Source organism: Mustela nivalis (assembly GCF_964662115.1).
Source record: "Mustela nivalis genome assembly, chromosome: 9".
NCBI lineage: Eukaryota > Metazoa > Chordata > Mammalia > Carnivora > Mustelidae > Mustela > Mustela nivalis.
Window position 1 is genome coordinate 26,583,561 of NC_139028.1, and position 19,236 is coordinate 26,602,796.

General features: G+C 40.2%; 1 protein-coding gene across 2 annotated transcripts; it reads left to right on the top strand.

Moving 5' to 3' along the window:
- The first annotated feature begins 10,213 nt into the window (after window positions 1-10,213).
- Window positions 10,214-12,847, top strand: TMEM225 (transmembrane protein 225). Of its 2 annotated transcripts, none has more exons than XM_082683846.1 (4): window positions 10,214-10,597; window positions 11,223-11,369; window positions 11,627-11,761; window positions 12,480-12,847. In XM_082683846.1, exons 1-4 carry the CDS (start codon window positions 10,420-10,422, stop codon window positions 12,695-12,697), a joined length of 678 nt encoding a protein of 225 aa, XP_082539972.1. In that variant the 5' UTR covers window positions 10,214-10,419; the 3' UTR covers window positions 12,698-12,847. The 2 variants fall into 2 exon arrangements, with proteins under 2 accessions (XP_082539972.1, XP_082539973.1); XM_082683847.1 differs by having other exon boundaries at window positions 10,475-10,597; window positions 11,206-11,369.
- Window positions 12,848-19,236: the final 6,389 nt, after the last annotated feature.

Below are 19,236 nucleotides of genomic sequence, written 5' to 3' on the forward strand. Positions count from 1 at the left end.
TAGTAGCCTCATGTGGCTACTGCCTACAGTATTGGACAGCACAGGTCCAGAATTTTTTTTCCTAAGTCTGACTTAAATGTTAAATCTCCAAAGCCCCCTATTAAAGAAAGAAACCATTAGCACAGAGGTGGCAAAAAGAGCACTGAACAAGGAGCCATAAGATTTAATGCAACCATTGCTTTAAGACTTACGGCGTAATATTTAATTCATAAATTCTCTTAGAGGTTCATATTTTAACCCGTAAAAAATATAAATACTTGAAAATTGTGCAAATTAAGTAAGACAAGCGTAAACACATTCTGTGCATTGTAATATCTCTATAAAAACATTTGTAAAATTTCTATTCTGGATGCTGATGATTTCACAGATTAATTCACAGATAAGGCACAAGGTTTATTAGGCGGAGGTGAGGGCGCATAGCACAGCTGAGTCCAGAATGAATGCCCATAGCTTCTGCCCTCCATTCCTGAGTCTGAGTGGCCTGCAAACACTGGGACCTCTAGAGCTCCTGTGGCTAATCGGGAGTTGAAGTTAGAATGCGTTTTAATACCTAAACTATACAAACATTATAGTTGTGAAACTCACTTTCCTCCTCTGAAGACTCTTGCCAAGTGCCTCTTCTTTTTCTTATCCTTTTTACTTTAGGAATAGAGATGGGTTAATTATACCTTTTCATCCTTACGTATCCAAACAACCACGGCAAAGAGCAGGTTTAAATGAATCTGTGACTTCTAGTCTTAGTTCAAGTGTCGCATGTCTGGAAAAACAAAGACAAGTAATCCTCACGGGTTTCCTATCTCTTGAGGTTTGGAGTATTTGTAGATTTGTAAGAACTGTCCCTGTGCTGTCTTATTATCCACCCTTTACATAAGTAAACTTGGCCATTAAATGTGATCATGTTTCTCGAGGAATGCAACTAGTATGGCCCAATGCTAGGAATTCTTTAGATACATACTAAAGCTTGCCTGGGTGGCTCAGTTGGTCAAGTGACTGCCTTCTGCTCAGGTCACGATCCCAGAGTTCCTGCATCGAGTCCCCCAGTGGGCTCCCTGCTCGGCGGGAGCCGGATTCTTCCTCTCCCCCCTGCTCTTGCCCTTTCTCACTATCTCTGTCTCTCTCTCTCCCATAAGTAAGTAAATAAATCTTCAAAAAAAAAAAAAAAAAGAATACATACTAAAGAAATGGGGTAGATCTAAAAAAGATATTATTTTCTCACATGAATTCTTTTAAACTATAGAAGTTAGATTTCCAGTCATATATATATATTTTATATATATGCAAAAGATTCATATATATTTATATATATGTAAAAGATTCATGTATTTATTTATTTTTTTATTTTTTAAAGATTTATTTATTTATTTATTTGACAGAGAGAAATCACAAGTAGTCGGAGAGGCAGGCAGAGAGAGAGAGAGAGGGAAGCAGGTTCCCTGCTGAGCAGAGAGCCCGATGCGGGACTCGATCCCAGGACCCCGAGATCATGACCTGAGCCGAAGGCAGCGGCTTAACCCACTGAGCCACCCAGGCGCCCTCATGTATTTATTTTAGCGAGAGAGAGTAGGGGCAGGGAAGAGGGAGAGATCCTCAAGCGGATTCCCTGTTGAGTGCGGAGCCCTGCGTGGGGCTCGGTCCCAGGAGCCGTGTGATCATGACCTGAGCCAAAATCAAGAGTTGGCCACTGAACTGACTGAGCCACCCAGGTGACCCAAATATGAGGTCTTTTTATTTTTTAATTTAAAACACTTTTTAAGGTTTTTATTTAAATTCCAGTTACTTAATATAAAGTGTAGTGTTAGTTTCAGGTGTACAATATAGTGATTCAACACTGCCATACAACATAGAGTAGGCACTCTGAAGGACGGTTTGACACGAATCCCTTCAGAATTTTGCAGTCTAGTGAGAACAACAGTATTGCTCAACACACGGCTTGCCCTGACAGAGCAGTGAATGAGAAGCACCATATCCAGCACACTACGTGATAAGCAGTAGGTAAGGTTTGAGCTCAGAGAAGGAACAAAGCACTACTGTCTATGTGTTAAAGATCATTTTTATGGAAGGGTAGGTTTTAGACAGCACCTTCAAAGGAGGAGGGAATTTGCTTAAGCTGAGTGGATACAAAAGGAGGTTCAAAGTAGACATTGCTTTTGCTGAGTCAATTTTGACTTACCCACATTATAAGGAAGAATACCAGATAATCTGAACATTTCTCTTTGGTTTTGGATTCTATTTTTTTCATTTGTATTTTGTAGTCAGAGACCTCCATAAATTTGTATAACAAATCACAAATAGCTCTTTCTTTAAAAGATTTTATTGCAGGGCACGGGGTGGCTCAGTTGGTTAAGCAACTGCTTTTGGCTCAGGTCATGATCCTGGAGTCCCAGAATCGAGTCCCACTCATGCTCTTTCTCGCTTCCAAATAAATAAATAAATAAATAAATAAAATCTTTAAAAAAGATTTATTGCTTTGAAATAGAACATGGAGTTCAAGAAGTCACACAGAGATGTAAGTGTAAAGACAGAGAATGATTTGGATGCAATTCTCTTCTTCTTTTTCTCAATTTCCTATACTCAAAGACTAAGACTAAGATTCAGGGTGCTGTCACAAGGCAGAGAAATGAGAAAATTATAAGGTGAGGTGAGTTAGTATAAAGCCAGGATACTAGAGATGACTTTGTTATTTTTTTGTTTTTGTGGCTGTATTTTTTTTCCTTTTGCTTTTAACCCCATTTAAGCTAGAGTCTTTTAAAAATGATTTAAAAGAAAAGGGGCACCTGGGTGGCTCAGGTCATGATCCCAGGGTCCTGGGATCGAGCCCCACATCGGGCTCTCCCCTCAGCGGGAAGCCTGCTTCTCCCTCTCTCACTCCCTCTGCTTGTGTTCCCTCTCTCTCTGTGTCTCTCTCTGTCAAATAAATAAATAAAATCTTAAAAAAATAAAATGATCAAAAAACCCCATTTTATTTCACTTTTTTGTTAGAGAGACAGTGCGTGTGTGAATGGGGGGGTGGAGGCGCAGATGGAGAGAGAGGGGATCCCAAGCAGCCTCACACCCAGGCAGAGCCCTCTGTGGGGCTCAATCTCATAACTCTGAGATCAAGACCTGAGCTTAAATCAAGAGCTGGTTGCTTAACCAACTGAGCCACGCAGGCACCCCAAAGCTAGGGCCTTATGAGGCTTTTAGTTAGGGCTCTTTGGTTTGGGCAGAACACAGGACCCACACACAGCCTCATATACCCATGTTGTCACTCTCGTCAGTACTGGAAACACCTTGATCCACTCAGGAGAGTCCCTGCCCCACCACTTGCTAACCATGCCCGGCAGCCGCCACCAAGCATTGCTAGCTGTAAGGGAGTCAAGGTCAATGGGGTGAAGACAGAGTTTTACATTTTGTCTGCATGTTGTACTTTGCTAGCTGTCAATCCAAGTGATGCTAATGGTGCCGCAATGTCTCACAGAGGTTTCTACTAAAATTCGATTTTTGGTTTTTGTTCCCTCCAATATTATGAAAATGCAAAGGGATATGGCCCAGAGTCAAATTTCATGACAGCTCTGTACTATTCTTGGATTTTATACATCTCTGAGGGTGGATATAGTTTATCTTACTGGGTTGAACTCATCAAACCAAGTTCCTGCTTCTTCATTGGAATTCTTCAAGAACTCTTGGTCTTGATGTAAATGGAAACTTGAAGATGGCCCCCATTATATCATCTTATGTGTCCAGATGTGTCTGCACTGCTTGCTTCCCAAAGACATACCATGTAAGCATACACACAGACACACAACATATGTGTGTGTGTACACACACACAAGCACACGCACTCGAGGTGAAGAAAAGGTAAACAGATTTGATATGTGCTGAGTACTGCTCCAGACATTTGGTAAACATCTCATTTGCTAGCAGTAACTGCTCAATGTGGGAAACGTGGAGCTCCATTTCACTCCTTGGGACCACGAAGCTCAGAGTGATTGAGAAATGAGCTCAAGGTCACACAGCTGGTGAAGTGGTGGGTCCATAAGCAGCAAATTTGCAAAGCCTCATCCCAGAGCCTGTGTCTTGTTGCCCCAAGAGCAAAGCAAGCAAGAAGGTGGCTGCTTATATTTGGAGTGAGACGAAAAGAACTCTAAGTGTCTCCTAGGGGATTTAGCACACATCATTAAGCTTGAAAAGCAAACCTATTTGGAGCAAATATTTCTCTAGTAATAAAGCTGGTGTACTTGGCTAGAAAAATATCTGCTAATCTCTTTTATCACTGACCTCTTCAGTAAATGCACCAGACTCATATTCTGGATGGATATTCAGGAGATTCGTGAAAAGAAGACCCGAAAGTAAAGCCCCTCTCATTTTAGGATCCCTGGACTTGTGGGTTTCTTCTTGTCCATCTCAAAGACCCTGATCACCATGGAAAGGGTCTGAAGGGATAGGAATACATCCAAAGACAAGGTGCTACAACATTTCCAGGCAGTCAGGCCTATGATTCCAAGAGATTCTTACGGTTTGTGTGCCAAAATTCTTTCACGGCACCTGGCCCAAGTTGGTCCCACCCCCTACAGTTCTGATTCCATAAATCTGGGGTCAAAAAAAAGAATCTTCAATTTCAGTAAGCATTCCAGAGGGATACAGAATCAAGAAATCTTGGGCTAGCATGCGGAAAAATGTCATCACGTAGTTCTGTACTTCAGGGAATCCTGAAAGCCCAGGCCCAACCTCAGGAGGACATCCTGATGAAGAGAATCGGGAAGCCACGTGACAGGAGAAATCATCTGAATGGAAGTTTCCACACAGGCCATGAGCCTATGTGGTGTTGATGCTATCTTCTCGTCAATGCCATAATCACCACTATCCCCGGGGCAATGGGTGGAAGGGGGTTTCATGTGGGTTTCATGTGGGTTCTTTCTGCCTTTCGTTTCAAGAAGATGTCAGGAATAGCTGTTTCAGCCCCAGGGGTATGATGCAGTGCCACCTTGAATAGTACATTTTGATCCTCCAGCAGGAATCAGACAAGCCTGGTCTCAGGTAGTGAGGTGAGGTCTGTTAGCATATGGTCCCTCAATCCGAGACTGGAGTGTTGCTAGTGGAGTACAGGGAGGTAGGCACCTTTCCCTTTAAAGGGAAGGAAAACTCTTTATCTGGGTGAGAGTCCCAGAACAGTACTGTTAAAAAAATCGCCCATGAATTCCCAGCCCTGGTAGACAAAGGCTCACAATGCTCTCATTCTTGAAATTATTGTTTGGATCATGGAGGTCCCTAATCAAGCTAATAAGTGACCTAGATGCTGATTTAGATGAATAGCATCCCATTTTCCTTTATGGTCTCTGGAGTCCATTTTGTTTAGGGAAAGTTTTAATTGCCCCAGATGGGACTATGTTCAATTATTCATAAGTGAATCCTGTAATCACGAGTGTGACAATATTATAGTTTCTACTTTCCCCAGTGCCTTCAGGTGAGAGAACATTTGTGCATATGTTTACTGTCCCCAATGGATTCCAGTTTTTAACATTATAACTGGCCTTTCCTTGGCTCTCTGTCTCAGGAGTGACATGATTTGTGATCTATGCTGTATGCTTCTTTTGTGGACCCTTCTAATTTGATGGCTAATGTGTGCATGGAGTGGATATTCAGAGAAAGAGAAAGAAAACACACATGGGCTTCTCATCTTGAAGATTTTTAAAGATCTCTTCCCGTTGTTTACTAGCTGTTATGTGACCTTTGGTCAGGTTATCTATATAAGGTTTCTTATTGATAAGATATATATAATTCTAACATGTTCTACCTGAATTTTAACATTTTTTTGAAGGTCAAATAAGAAATACACAGGAATGTTTTACAAAATAAAAAGAGATTATACTAATGTGTCTATTGAGTATTTTGGGAGGAGGAAGGAAAGCAGGAAAGACACAATGCGGGAATCAGCTGCGTGATCTGTGAATTCCTCTGATTCCAGCCATTTTTCCAAGATGGCTGCCAGTATAATCCATGAAAACCAACTATTAGAGGAAAATGGGATCGCATACTTTTGTATATTAACACAGTGAACTATTGTGTGTTCTTTTAAATTGTCATTTTAAGGAGTTTCTAAATGCTCACGCTATTCATTATGTGTACTACATTTTTATTTTTTTACATATAGTACATTTTGATTGCAGCCATGTAGAATCACATCCAACATGCATCATGGTAAGCAGAAACTGGAAGGTAATAAGCAAAAGGAAATTAGTTGTTGTGGTAGGAGAGTATCACTTATGGCTTTTTTCCCTAAATATTCTTTCACATGTTACTCTCTTCTTTTTTGATATTGGTTTTTTCTCTTCATTTTAATAATAGTTCAAAATGCTTTGTTCCTCACAATTTTGATCTTTGCCTTTTAAAAAATATTTATTTAACTGAGAGAGAGAGAGGGAGTGAGCAGGGGTAGGGTGAGGGGCAGAGGAAGAAGAGAGAATCCTGAAGCAGACTCCCTGCCGAGTGTGAAGCCCCGATACAAGGCTGGAGCCCAGGACCCTGAAATCATGGCCTGAGCCAAAGTCAAGAGTTGGCCACTTAACCAATTGAGCCATGCAGGGGCCCCTATTTTGCCTTTTTTAAGAAACAAAGGTATTTTCTAATTTTGTCTGTTTCTAAGTCATTAGGGACTACAAAGTTTTGCTTTTCCAAGACCTCTGTGTGTAACTTGCTCTTGCAGTTAGAGAGGTAGAAAGGAACCCCACATCATGTAATTCACATCTGCGGTTAGAGAGGATTCTATCACCATTGGGTCTCTCTACTACATGTCATCTGCAGCAACAGCCTGCAGAAGAAAGCCCAGAGATTCTCTCCCCTCAAGAGAACCAAATGGTGGCAAAAAGAATCACAGCAAAGGGGTTGAGATGGAGGAGGGCCTTGGTTGTATTCATATCAAAGAGAACAAAGGTGTGAATGCTTCTGGAGGTCATGAAGGGAACTTCCTTTATGAGCTATAATACGAAAAGAGAAATAAGGGAAAAGCCTAAAGTTGTGAATAAATTAAAAATAATGTTTTCAAATGGATAAATACATAAAGAGGTTTTGAAATGTTGAATGAAAATGATAACCCTCTAATAAACTAGATAAGATGAGGTGGGGAGGGAGAGGGGAGGAAGAAAATGTAGAAGGGGGAAAAATCAATCCTTTTTTGTGACACAAACAAATATTTAAAGATGAAATTGTCATGGATTATTTCAGAATAATTCAGGGAACGACTACTGAAGCTGGATGTAGGATATGTGGGCATCATTGTATTATTCTCTAATTTTTCTAAAATTGCATATTATCCTCTTGAAACTACAATTCTACTTTCCCTTTTCCCTTTTTGTTATTGATGTCATCTAGTTGCCATTAAAAAACAAAACAACAACAAAAACTCTCTCTCTTCTACTTCCACTCCTGCCCTCATTCTACTGAAAATGCTAGAACCCAAACCACCAAAGGACATTCTGATTACCAATAAGATGACATATGCTCAGCTTGTACCAAACCTGATTTCCTTATAGCATGAGGTATCATTGCTCAATGTCTTCTTAAAACTCTAGCTTCTTTTAAATTACTCACCAACATTTATATTTCTCTGACTCATCCTCTTTGCTTCTTCTTGTAAATGCTAATGCTATCCAGAATTCTCTTTTTTAAAAGGATTTTTAAAAAAAAGTTATTTATGTATTTGAAAGAGAGAGAGAGAGAAGCGAGTGAGAGAGAGTATGAGTAGGGAAGAGGGGCAGAGGGAAAGGGAGAAGCAGACTCCCTGCTGAACAGGGAGCCAGATGTGGGATTCGGTCCCAGGGCCCCAGGATCATGACCTGAGCTGAAAGCAGGCACTTAAGCCACTAATCCATCCAGGTGCCCCTCTCCAGAATTTCTTTCTCTACTTCTTGTCATATCCTTACACGAGGATATGCACATCTATGTTTCAACTGCCATCCCCAGGCTGATAACCCCTAATGCATCGGCAAGTTCCAGAACTAAATTCCATCTATCATATGGGCTGTAGGTACCTTAAACTGAACCGAAACCAGTATTTTACTTACTAGCTTCTTCCTCACCAGGCTTGTGCTTCTGAGACCATATTTTATCTCTTACTTAATGGCATCATGGACTACTGTTCTCCCAAGCTGGAAACATGGTTCCTTCTTAGACCTGTCTCTCACGAATCCCTCACATCCCACCAGGTTCTCTAATCTGGTTACCTCTTCATATTCTTGTGCCATTATCTCTTAAAGTTTAAAAGAGACATAAATCTTTTGGCCCTGAATCCTATTCTTAGGGACCAATTGCATAGGTATAAAATCATCACTATATAAGAATGTAATAATATAAATTGTCATGGCTATTACCCTCTTGGTCCCTCCACTACACTAGTCCTCAAGCATCAAAGGTCACCGATAGGTGATTCCACAGCAGTTGGCAGCTCTCAGAGCAAGCTGGCTCTGATACAGGAGAGGACAAGGATGGGAGCTCATTCCCATGACTACCAGAAGGGACGGCCCCTGAGGCCTGCAGTTTCTGAGAGGAAAGGAATTGTCCTGGACAGAGAAGGGACAGGCTACATTCTACAGCAAACTACGCTCTCTTGCTCCATCCGAGATGACTCCGGAAAGCTGCTCTCGATCCGGAGCTCCTGGTGGCTCCGGCTGGCTCAAGTTTTTTTGGTTGCAACGACATCCCAGTTCAACTTCTGTCCAAACCCACTCGCCTCAGACACTGGCAGGTGTGACTGCTGGACATGGTCCCCAATAAACTCTTCACATACAATTCCTACCTCAGAGTCACTGTCCCAGGGAGTCCAAGTGAATACCGTGGTAATTGCTTCTGTATCATTTGTCACGTGCTGAGAACTCTTTTGAAGTGCTTTACCTCTCTGAACTCATGTAGTCTTTACAAAATTCTTATGTAGTAGGAAGAATTATTATCTGTAAGATCACAAAGCTACTCAGTGGCAGAGCCAGGATGGAAAGCCAGGACTGTGAGGCTCTTTTTTTTCTTTTCTTTCCTTTCTTTTTTTTAGAGAGGAGAGAAAGAGAATGTGAGCAGAGGAGCAGAAGGAGAGGAAGAATCTCAAGCAGACCTCCCACTGAGCACGGAGCCCCACTTGGGGCTCAATCTCACTATCATGAGATCATGACCTGAGCTGAAATCAAGAGTCGGCCACTCAATCCACTGAGTCACCCAGGCGCCCCTTGAATCCATTCTCTTAATTACAAAGTCTCCTTTGTAAGATTAAAGATATTGAACATTGTTCTAAAAAGTTTTTTTTTTTTTAAGATATTACTTATTTATTTGACAGAGAGAGATCACAAGTAGGCAGAGAGGCAGGCAGAGAGAGAGGGGGAAGCAGGCTCCCTGCCGAGTAGAGAGCCTGATGCGGGGCTCCATCCAGGACCCTGAGATCATGACCTGAGCCAAAGGCAGAGGCTTTAACTCTCTAAGCCACCCAGGCATCCCTAAAAAGTTTTTAAAATACAATATACCAAGATATGTAAAGAGGTTTGGAAGAAAGACCGCACAGTATGTTTGATGCACTGAAAGAAATCCAGTTTGGCCCATGGAAAGGGGTCTGCAATAAGGTCAAAGAAATAGGCAGAAAGAGGCTGTTAGATAGGACTTTCATCTTAGTTCAGTAAAAGGCTTTCCTGGGGGTTTTACTATAAGTCCTCTGACTCTGCGCTTACTGCATACCATGGTTGCCTATTCAAGGAATAAGTATATGTTTTCTCTGCTGAGTTACAAAGGTAACTGTCAAAAAATAATAGTCTGTGCCTTATAAATGATACTGGACTGCAATGCTTCAGTGTATGAAGCCATTTTCTGTGGCTTCAAGGCGCTGGTCCATTTCCCAGGTGCCTGCCTAACTCACCTTCTTTAGGCTCTCCAAATGAGGACACAAGTGTCTCCAAAACGTCCTAAATTTTGAGAGGTCATGCCCTTCGGTGCGGCTAGCTGGCCGACTCCTCCTTCAATCATCTTGAATTCCTTCTGCTCTTACTGATCCCTCACTCTAAAATTGGACCTCTTCGGTCAAGCATGTTTAACTTCTTTCAAGGCCTCTAGTTATCATTGCGTCTGGCAGCTCTAATATGTGATATTATATCTCCCTCTATAAAGGGTAACTCTCTCAGGACCTGTAGTCCCCTTGGTCTTTCCACTGTGCTAGTCACCAGGGTCAAGGGTCAAGCTAAGAGATAATTCCATGGCAGTTGGCAACCCTGACAGCAGGCCGGCCCAGATATATGAGTAGGGGAGTGGGATTTATCGTCTCTGTTCCGTAGGTGACATCAGCCCCGCCACGTCCAATGCCTCTGCAATCATTGAGAATTTAGACTTTGCTTGTTCTCCTGTGAAGAAATAATCGAATCAGAGGAGAGTCATGTGAGATACTGGTGGCGGTCTCAGCTTGAAAACCCCCTCGCAATGGTGAATGTCTCATTCAGAAATATCCAGGCCATGAACGTGATGTTCTCCTCCTGGGCCTTAGTGTTTGTGGCAATAGGAGTCCTTACAGAAGAATGGGTTGAACTGACACTGGAAACAAATAAAAATACAATAAGGCACAGCCCCTGGATATGTTGCACCACTCTTTGGCCAGAAGGTCAGAACGACACTATGGAAAGAGATGGGGGGAGAGGGAGGGTTCCTTTTTCCTTGATTTCTACTTATCTCACCAGCTTACTCTCTGTTCTCTGTTCCTTGATTTCTACTTATCTCACCAGCAGCAGAGCAGGCTGCCCTGCTCCCAGTTCCATAATCAATGGTCAAGGCTGACTCCCAAATCTCACCATTCTGCGTATTTTGGGGAAAAGTTTAGAAGCGCCTAGACTTAATTGCTGGACATCTGAGAAGTGTTGGCAGTAGCCCTAGGGTAGTCAGTGCACCTAGAACAGGAGGCCATAAAAGAAAGGTAATTGGCAACAAGGAAATATCTTGTATTAGCACTAGAGGGCAGGATGAATTGTATTGAATGAGAAATCTGAGAAAAGAAAAGGAGAAGAGGAGGCTTATAGAGACGCTAAGATAGCAGTTTCCTCTGGTTCTCGCTCCCATTCAGCTGCAGGCTCCCTGCCTCTTTTTTCTTTCCCCTTGCCCCTCTTTATTATTTAATCAGATCTTTTTACCCCAATTCAATTTTTACCTAGAGATTTGTGTGGTCCTCAGGTGGAAATGAGCCTAGAAGAAATCTCTGTCCTTCTTTCAACACAGCTTCTGCTTTCCAACAGATGGCCTGGAAGTGGTCAGGATCATGATGATTTTGGTTCTCAACCTTTCCCTCTTCCATAACTTGCTCCTGGGTTTGGAAGTCACTTATCTGATTCCTTCAACTAAACGTATCCTCTTCATCACTGCCTTCCTCAGCTTCCTCACAGGTAACTTCCTGGTTCCCTTGACGCAGGCTTGGAGACTGACTTCATTTATGGGTCCGGGCTGCAGCCTTCCTAGTTCTCTGGCTCAGAGATTGAGCCTCTGAATTGGAACGACCACTTAGGGGGACTGGTTTTGGATAAGGTGCTGGTGTACAGGATGGAGGCTTGGAAGTCAGGCATATCTTGGGTTAAAGGCTTGAGTAGAAGAGCCCAAGTTCCTCAGAAGGGACTTTTTTTTTCCCCTTGTGTCTGGACAAAAGGTATCCTCCTGTTCTGTGCACTCGTCCTGTATCATCAAAAGCTCAGGCAAGGTCAATCCGTGTACTACTCTAGTTACAAAATCAGCTGGATCATTGTCACTGGCTACTTAAGCGTTTGCCTCTTTATGGCCTCTGGTGAGTATATTCAGGGCCCCTGATGGGTGATAAGAACCGATCAATCTCTGATAGAGAGGAAAAAAGGATGGGGAAGGGGCATAGGGAAAAGGTGCCAACCCTTGAGTATTAAATGACCAAGGTTTAAGTGGACTCACTCTCTGAGGGCAGCTCCTCCAAGGGTAGAACTGGAGATGAGGGCTGTGTGAAATATTCAGTAAGCTTGCTCCAAGGGCAGCTCTCACGTCTGCCATTTCTACTGTCTTTCACCCCCTTCCCACTTCCGGGCAGAGAGAGCCAGTAAAGTCATGACTAAGGAGAATGGCTGATACCGAATGTTTACTACTGTGAAGAGGGACAGGGTGCCCTGGGAGTCCAGGGTGGTGCCGAGGCACTCTGAGGTCAGAAACAAGCAATTCCTGGTGTTAAATGACCACGTGCCAACACTGGAGACCCTCCTTTTCTTAAAAAGTCTTTAAATTTTATTTGGAATTGCACTTACAAACTCAGAAGCATGAGTCTTCAGTCTTCGGGTGCTCTGGACTTGCGCGGCATTTAAGCTATCTTGCATATGCGTCTCCTCTCTGCTGCTAACACCTCCCTCTCCCCCACGGTTTGGTTTGGGGCGGCTCAGAGGGACCCACTGGGCTCTGGGTAGGGGCCTCTCTGCTGGCACAGAGGGAACGTTTCTGTGACTCTTCATTGTTCATCTCCTTCTCCTGGCTTCTCTTTTCCCCAGGAACCATGTCTTTGCTAGAGTGCAAGCAGTCCACCAAGATTTGTGCCTGCGTGACCCTCTTCCCTACCCCTCAGAGAGAAAGTCGGGACGCAGAGGAGTCGGAGGGTTCTGTTGTTTCTTCACCAAAGGCAGCCATGCCTCGTAGTATTGTTCACACAAGGGAAGATTCTCCAGACAGACCACAATTCCAACTGCGCCGTGTAACCTGGGCTCTTTGATTTGACATTCGATCTTTCATTACATACACATCGTAATGGAAACCGCTTTGCCTAAGGCGCTGGGTGTCTCTACAGCCGTATTGTCTTTGTTCGGCATTATTTAATGACTGTGCCTGGGTTGTGTCTGTAAGAAGATCCAAAGGGTGACTTTTTTTTAAATCCTGGCCTGCCGAACAAATAGTTTCTATTTGTTCTCGCCATTTAAGAACATGTGTTATTCACACAATAAATATTATCTTATAACGAATACTTGCCGTATTGTTAACTATATACACCACAAAGATTTAAATAACATAGAATACCTTTTGTACTTTAACTTTGTTGTGAAATATTTCATTCAGAACACCAAACAGTATGATAAGTGCCTGTGCACACATCATTCAACTTTATGAAATTATAACTTTATGTCTTATTTGCTTTAGATGTTTTCAAATTAAATTTATAGATAAAGTGATATTCAGCTAAAAATTTCCCTAATCTCATTTCCCTCCCTTGTTTCTTTTCACAAAATAATTTTAATGATGCATTCCTGATCACTTTACATTCATGTTGTCATTTTTTACAACTTTATGCCTCCTTAAAAATGACATAGATTAGCTTTCCAAGTGCTCAAAGATTTATTAAAAGACTGTACAGATCATTTTTCTGCGACTTGGTTTTTCTTTTTTAAGATTTTATTTTTTTTGATAGAGATCACAAGTAGGCAGAGAGGCAGCAGAAAGAGAGAGAGAGAGAGAAGGAGGCTCCCTGCTGAGCAAAGAGCTCAGTAGGAGGCTTGATCCCAGGACCCTGATGAGATCATGGCCTGAGCTGAAGGCAGCGCCTTAACCCACTGAGTCACTCAGGCACCTCTGCAACTTGCTTTTTTTCCCACTCACTACGCGTATGGTTTTGTGATTCATTCAGCTTTGTTCTACTTTGTTCACTGAAACTACAGTTAAGCTTTTAACTTACAGTTAAGTTGATGAAAATCTAGTTTTCTTTTATTCTGCTATAGTGCTGCTATAAATGTTCTTATACACAGCTGTCTATGAGCTCGACTTTCTCTAGGGTATTTATCTGGGACTGGAAGAGTTGGATCAGAAAGTGTCTTCATTTTCAAGTTACCTAAATGTTGACAGAATGATGTAAAAAATGGCTGTTACAATTCATACTTCTGTCAGCAGTGTATGAGTGTTCTAGTCTCTTTGTGCCTTGCCAACACTTGGGTTTAATCAGTCTTTTTATTTTTAATCTGTCTTCATTTTCAAGTTACCTAAATGTTGACAGAATGATGTAAAAAATGGCTGTTACAATTCATACTTCTGTCAGCAGTGTATGAGTGTTCTAGTCTCTTTGTGCCTTGCCAACACTTGGGTTTAATCAGTCTTTTTATTTTTAATCTCCTCTTGAACGATCGCTGAGTCTGCTCACCTCATTTCATTATTGAGCTTCAGGATTTCCTCTTCTGTGAATTGCTGTTTGACCATTTTTTGAAACAAATTGTCTATTTCTTATCAATTTGTAGTTCTTATACATTGGAAACTAATACTAAGTGGTGGTGTCTTGGGTTTTATGTCTTTTTGTTTTGCAGAGGTATTCAGATGAAATGTAATACAATATATTAACTTTTCCTTTTAGTTGGTGCTTAACGGTGTCTTGTTTAAGAAATCCTTCCTTACTCTACACTTACTAGGAATAATCTTTGCGAAGTATATAAAGCATAGATGCAAATTTTATTTACTTTCCATGTGGATAGCTATTTATTCAGAACATTTTTATGACTTAATTCCTTGTCTTATATATTTGTAACATAATTCCTACATGCTTCAAATACAAGGTTGTGAGTGTGTTTCTGATCTCTATAACACATTTCATGGGTCTGTTTTTATATCCCTGTATGATACAGCACTCTAAATTACTATAGGAATAGAAAGTGTTGGTGTTTAATATGTCCAAGTGCTTGTTCTTGTTCCAAATGATTTTGATTTGTTCTTGGCCTTTTGGTCCCCATATAAATAGCAGGACTAGCTTATACAGTTCCACAAAAATCCTACTTTGATATGATTCATAATCATATTAATTTATTAATTTATTTGGGGGAGAATTAACAATGCTAATAATATTTACCCATCCAATCCAAAAATATGACAACATGTATTTAGGGGTTCTTTCATGTCCTTCAACAATGTTTTATGATTTTTTTTTTTCCAGAAAGATCTTCTGTTAGGTTGATTCATAGGTAACTTGCAGTTTTGTGCTTTTGTGAATTGAAATATTTTATAATATTTTCTAGTTGCCTATTATTGGTGTAGAGTTGATGTAGACAAATGGTGTAGACAAATGGTCTCTAGAAACGACTAAACTCTTTTTAAAATTTGTCTTAATTAGGCCTTTTAATTTGTCTATATACTCTCTTATGTTATTCTTGGAGGAAGACATATTGTCTGCCGAAAACATGTTTATTTCCTTCCAATACTTTTATTACTTATTTCTGTTTTATTGTGTTGTCTTATTCATTGGTTCAGACTTCCAAGATAAGGTGAATGGGGAAGAAAAAGATAATAAGCATCCTTTCTGTGTTCTTCATCTTAATTAAAATGCCTGTATAATCCTAATAGTTGGTATTATATACACTGTAGAATTTGGCACATTTGCCTCATCAAATTAAAGGACTTCTTCTTATATATCTCATTTGCAGAGTCAACTGACCAGAAGTAAATGTTTAACTTTATTGAAAATATTCATACATCTACTGAAATATCAATTGATTTTTTTCCCTATCCCAATAATAGGATGTATCTTATATATAAATTATCATTTGTGGAAAATTTTTCTGTATTTTATTGTGATTTCAAACATACAGAACAAAGTAGAAAACAATGTAATAACCACCTGTGTACTTATTGTCTAAACTTATAAAGCCTTAACACTATGTTCCATTTGGTTTAGATTGTTTAAATTAAATTTGCACTCATCTATGTCCCTGTACAAATTTTCCCAAACTAATTTTTTTTCTTGTTTCTCATTGTTAAACACTTTGAGTTCCTGGGAAAGTCCCTCTTTAGTCATGTTATGTTTGTCTTAATAAACTGCTGAAATAAATTTTCTAATTATTTTAGAATTCTTGAATCTATTGTCGTAAGTAAACTTTGGCTACAATTTGTCTTCTTGAACTCTCTTTGCCCAGTTTATTTTTATGTGTTATTTTCTTTTTTTATTTTTTATTAAAGATTTTATTTATTTATTTGACAGACAGAGATCACAAGTAGGCAGAGAGGCAGGCAGAGGGGGAGGGGAAAGCAGGCTCCCCCGCTGAGCAGAGACCCTGATGCAGGGCTCTATCCCAGGACCCTGGGATCATGGCCTGAGCCGAAGGCAGAGGCTTTAACCCACTGAGCCACCTAGGTGTCCCGTATGTGTTATTTTCTTATTTTTGTTTTGTTTTATTTTGGAAGAAAGTTTGAGTAACCTTTTTTGAAATATAAAATGCATATAGAAAAGATCACAAATGGTATATGTATAGCTCTTTAAATCTTCACAAAGAGAACTCGTCAGTGTAATAAGCACTCAAAGAAATAGAATGTTAACAACACCCATGGGGTCTCCTTCATGCTGTTTGAATACAATATTTCACATTATCATCGTTAAGTTTTTATTATCGATAAAATAATATCGATATTATCTATCGCATCGATAGAAAATTATTTTTCTATCATAGAAGAGAACATAGGAGACAGTCTTATAACTTTGGATGCAGCCATGATATCTTGGTTATGACAACAAAAACATATGAAACAACAGAAAAAATAAAAGACCGCATCAAAATTAAAAACTTATAATCAAAGAGCACTATTGTGGATACTATGTGCGAGCTACTGTTCTAAGTGCTGGAATATTATGGTGAAGTAGATGTACAAGTTCTCTCCTTTTGGTGGGTAGGGAGTAGCAGATAATACAGAAGTAAATAAAAGAACAAATTATAATTACCGATATAGATACAAGCTTAGAAAAGGCAAAAAGAATTAGGCTGACAAAAGACTTCTCAAACACAACTTATATCAAGGCATGAAGCAACACTTGAAGAAATTAAGGGGGAAAAAAAAGCTGAAATGATTTTATATCCAACTAAGCATTCCTTCAAGTATTAAGGCTATTGAAAACAGATTTAAGCATGTGAAGAGCTCAAGGAATTTTTTTTTAAAAAATTTATTTATTTATTTATTTGATAGAGAGCACAGGTAGGCAGAGAGGCAGGCAGAGAGAGAGGGGGAAGCAGGCCCCCCACTGAGCAGAGAGCCCGATGCGGGGCTTGATCCCAGGACCCCGAGATCATGACCTGAGCCGAAGGCAGAGGCTTAAACCGCTGAGCCACCCAGGCGCCCAGAGCTCAAGGAATTCTTTATCTATAAACTGCTCTTGAGGAATTTACTAGGAGATGATGGACTTCATTCAAAGAAGAGGACTGTAGAAATACCACTATAAATACTGATGGTAAATATTTAATACATTTGATTGTAGGTCTAAGACAAGAGCAAAGTTTGGGATGATGATAGAATGATAATTTTGTCATATGAATATAACACGTGTTATGTGTTGTTTGTTCTGAAAACACTGGAAGCAATGCCCTAAAATAAGGGAGAAAAGAGGAAGGGGAAGAAGAAAGTTGAAAAAAAACAAAACAAAACACCTCATTGTTATATAAGCAATAGGTGATATTTAAGGGATACCACTGAAAACTGACCATCACATAGTCCAAATGTAAATGAAAAGACAGAGGAATAAGGACTTTAAAAAGGTATATAAGCTTTGCGCAGTGGCAGCCAGTGACATAGTCAATGAGATTTGTCTAAGGCGTGATTATTACTAGTTGAAAAAGGTATAAATATCATTCACCAACCCATATCTTGGCTATTATTATTATTATTTTAAAGATTTTATTTATTTATTTGACAGAGATCGCAAGTAGGCAGAGGTAGGCAGAGAGAGAGAGAGAGAGGGAGGCAGGCTCCCTGCTGAGCAGAGAGCTCAATGCGGAGCTCAATCCCAGGACCCTGGGATCATGACCTGAGCCCAAGGCAGAAGCTTTAACTCACTGAGCTCTGGCACCCCATATTATTATTACTTTTTAAAGAGTTTATTAACTTATGCATGAGAGACAAAGAGAGAGAGAGGCAGAGGAAGAAATAGGCTCCCCGCAGAGCAGGGAGGCCAATGTGGGACTCCATCTCAGGACCCTGAGATCATGACCTGAGCCAAAGGCAGAACCCTCTGAGCCACCCAGGTGCCCCTATCTTGGCTTTTATAAATAATGCTGCTATAAACATAAGGGTGCCTGTATCCCTTTGAATTAGTGTTTTTGTTTTTTTGTTTTTGTTTTGTTTTGTTTGAATTAGTGTTCTTGCATTCTTCAGGTAAATACCCAATAGTGTGATTGCTGGATTGTGGCATAGTTCTATTTTTAACTCTTTGAGGAACCTTCACACCATTTCCCAGAGTGGCTGCACCAATTTGCATTCCCACCAACTGTGCATGAAGATTCCCTTTTCTCCACATCCTCCCCAATACCTGTTGTTTCATGTGTTGTTGGTGTTAGTCATTCTAACAGGTATGAGGGGATATCTCACTGTAATTTTGCATTTCCCTGATGGTGAGTGACATTGACCATCTTTGACATTGACCAACATGTGTCTGTTGGTCATCTGTATGTCTTCTTTAGAGAAATGTCTGTTCAGGCCTTCTGCCCATTTTTTGATTGGATTATTTGTTTTTTGAGTGTTGGATTTGATAAGTTCTTTATAGATTTTAGATAGTAACCCTTTATCAGATATGACATTTGTAAATATCTTCTCCCATTCCTTGGGTTGCCTTAATTTTGTTGATTGTTTTCCTTCACTGAGCAGAACCTTTTTTATGTAATCCCAAAGTTTATTTTTGCTTTTGTTTCCCTTGCTTCAGGAGACATACCTAGAAAGAAGCTGCTCTGGCCAATGTCAAAGAAATTACTTGCCTGTGTTCTCTTGTAGGATTTTTATGGTTCAGGTCTCACATTTAGGTCTTTAATCCATTTTCAATTTATTGTTGTGTAAAGTATAAAAAAAATGGTCCAATTTCATTCTTCTGCATGTGTTGTCCAGTTTTTCCGACACTGTTGAAGAGACTATCTTTTTCCCATCGAATAGTCTTTTCCTGCTTTGTCAAAGATTAATCGATCATGTAATTGTGGGTTTATTTCTGCATTTTCTATTTGTTCTACTGATCTATGTGTCTATTTTTGTGCCAGTACTATACTGTTTTGATTACTACAGCGTTATAATATAACTTGAAGTCCAGAATTGTGATGCCTCCAGCTTTGTTTTTCTTTTTTAGGATTGCTTTGGCTATTCAGAATCTTTTGTAGTTCCATACAAATTTTAAGATTTCTTGTTCTAGTCCTGTGAAAAATGCTGTTGGTGTTTTGTTAGGAATTGCATTAAGTGTGTAGAGTGCTTTGGGTAGACATTTTAACAATATTTGTTCTTCCAGTCCATGAACATGGACTGTCTTTCCATTTCTTTGTG